The sequence below is a fragment of the Cebus imitator genome, unplaced genomic scaffold, assembly GCF_001604975.1.
Source record: "Cebus imitator isolate Cc_AM_T3 unplaced genomic scaffold, Cebus_imitator-1.0 Scaffold17, whole genome shotgun sequence".
Taxonomy (NCBI): Eukaryota; Metazoa; Chordata; class Mammalia; order Primates; family Cebidae; genus Cebus; species Cebus imitator.
Genome location: NW_016107332.1, coordinates 3226848 through 3228460, shown reverse-complemented (window position 1 = coordinate 3228460; position 1613 = coordinate 3226848). Strand labels below are relative to the sequence as shown.

At 38.1% G+C, this 1613-nt stretch overlaps 1 protein-coding gene across 4 annotated transcripts in view; it reads right to left on the bottom strand.

The window, feature by feature from the left end:
• SEC24B (SEC24 homolog B, COPII coat complex component) overlaps positions 1-1613 on the bottom strand; it is a 113718-nt gene that overhangs the window by 23140 nt on the left and 88965 nt on the right. For all 4 annotated transcript variants that reach the window (XR_005197065.1, XR_005197068.1, XR_005197067.1 and 1 more), the window contains 2 exons: positions 1278-1451; positions 238-348 (listed from right to left, as the gene is read on the bottom strand). Coding sequence is in view for 1 of the 4 variants with exons in the window: in XM_017509375.2 (XP_017364864.2) it covers positions 238-348; positions 1278-1451 (285 nt within the window). In the remaining 3 variants the exon portion in view is untranslated. The remainder of the gene's footprint in view (positions 1-237; positions 349-1277; positions 1452-1613) is intronic.

The window sequence follows — 1613 nt, the reverse complement described above, 5'->3', positions numbered from 1 at the left end:
AGTAGCTGGGATTACAGAAACACACTACCATGCCTGGCTAATTTTTTGTATTTTTAGTAGAGACTGGGTTTCACCATGTTGGCCAGGCTGGTCTCAAACTCCACTCCTGACCTTGTGATCTGCCAGCCTCGGCCACCCAAAGTGCTGGGATTACGGGTGTGAGCCACTGTGCCTGGTCAAGCTTCAGTTTCTAAGGTAGAAAAATACATTTCACCTGTTCCTTCAATTTTTACTCACCCATGTTTGCCAGAAGGCAGATGGCAGCTTGTACATCCACTCCTGCATATACATCTGCTAGTGAATTTACCACTGGCAAACAAAGTGTATGTACTCTAATTCTCCGCTCACCTAAAAAAAAAGTCATTGAAAATACATTAGATCAAAAAGGAAATAAAGCAGAGTAAACAAGTCGATTTTTTTTTTTGAGACGGAGTCTCACTCTGTCGCCCAGGCAGAAGGGCAATGGCGCAATCTCGGCTCGCTGCAACCTCCGCCTCCCGGGTTGAAGTGATTCTCCTGCCTCAGCCTCCCGAGTAGCTGGGATTACAGGTGCCTGCCACCATGCCCAGCTAATCTTTGTATTTTTAGTAGAGATAGGGTTTCACTATGTTGGCCAGGCTGGTCTCAAGCTCCTGACCTCAGGAAATCCACCTTCCTCGGCCTCTTAAAGTGCTGGAATTACAGGCGTGAGCCACTGCACCTGGCTACAAGTCAAATTTTTATTCAAGTTATTGTTTTGGGTAGATTATATCACCAACAGGATTTTGCAATGTAAAAACAAAGTTTTACAATTAACATTTTTTAAAGAAAATTGAACACTCTCTAAATCTGCAGAGTATGAACATATGCTATACTTTGTATACAGATGAATATTAGGTTCTAGTTTTTACTTTAACATCACTCATTCTAAATAATATCCCAAAGGGTAAAATATCAGAAAACTTAGATTGTCAAATAACAAATGAAGGCCTTAATTGCTAAGCAGTTTTTTACTTTATGGGGCAAGAAATATTACAAAGAATGGCACAGCAGGATTTGGCATTAATTGTTTTGAAACAAGATTCTATGAATATAAGTCTTCCGTAAATTAAAAACAGTATATTACAGATTCAAAATAGGAGTTAAAAAAAGAAAATAACAACACATATTTGATTAACTAATGCAAATTCCATTACTTCCCACTGTGTATTCATTCTTTTTCCCCACTCCATTAAAGGCCATGTGAAAGGAGGGGAGAATTACTGCTGCATGCTTTATTTCATTTCTGTTAACATTACCTTTGCTTGATGTATATAACAGGGCTGTTTGAAAACACACTAAGGAAGTATCTGTTAAACTTTCTTCAATTGACAACTGCACCGCAAATCCAGCATCAGGATTGATGTTGGCAAGGGATAACAAATCAGTAGAACGGACAAAGAAGTTACCATGAAAAGTGTGCATGGAAAGGCCTAAAAAGAGGAAAATGATATAAAAAATGAAGTTAACAATAGTATCTTCACCTCAAGCTAAAGTTACTTTTTAAAGTCAAAGATGTTCATGATTTTGAATCAAAAGGATAACTGGGGAGTAAGTTTCAAGTGTTGGCAGAGTTTCTTTTTTTTTTTTTTTTT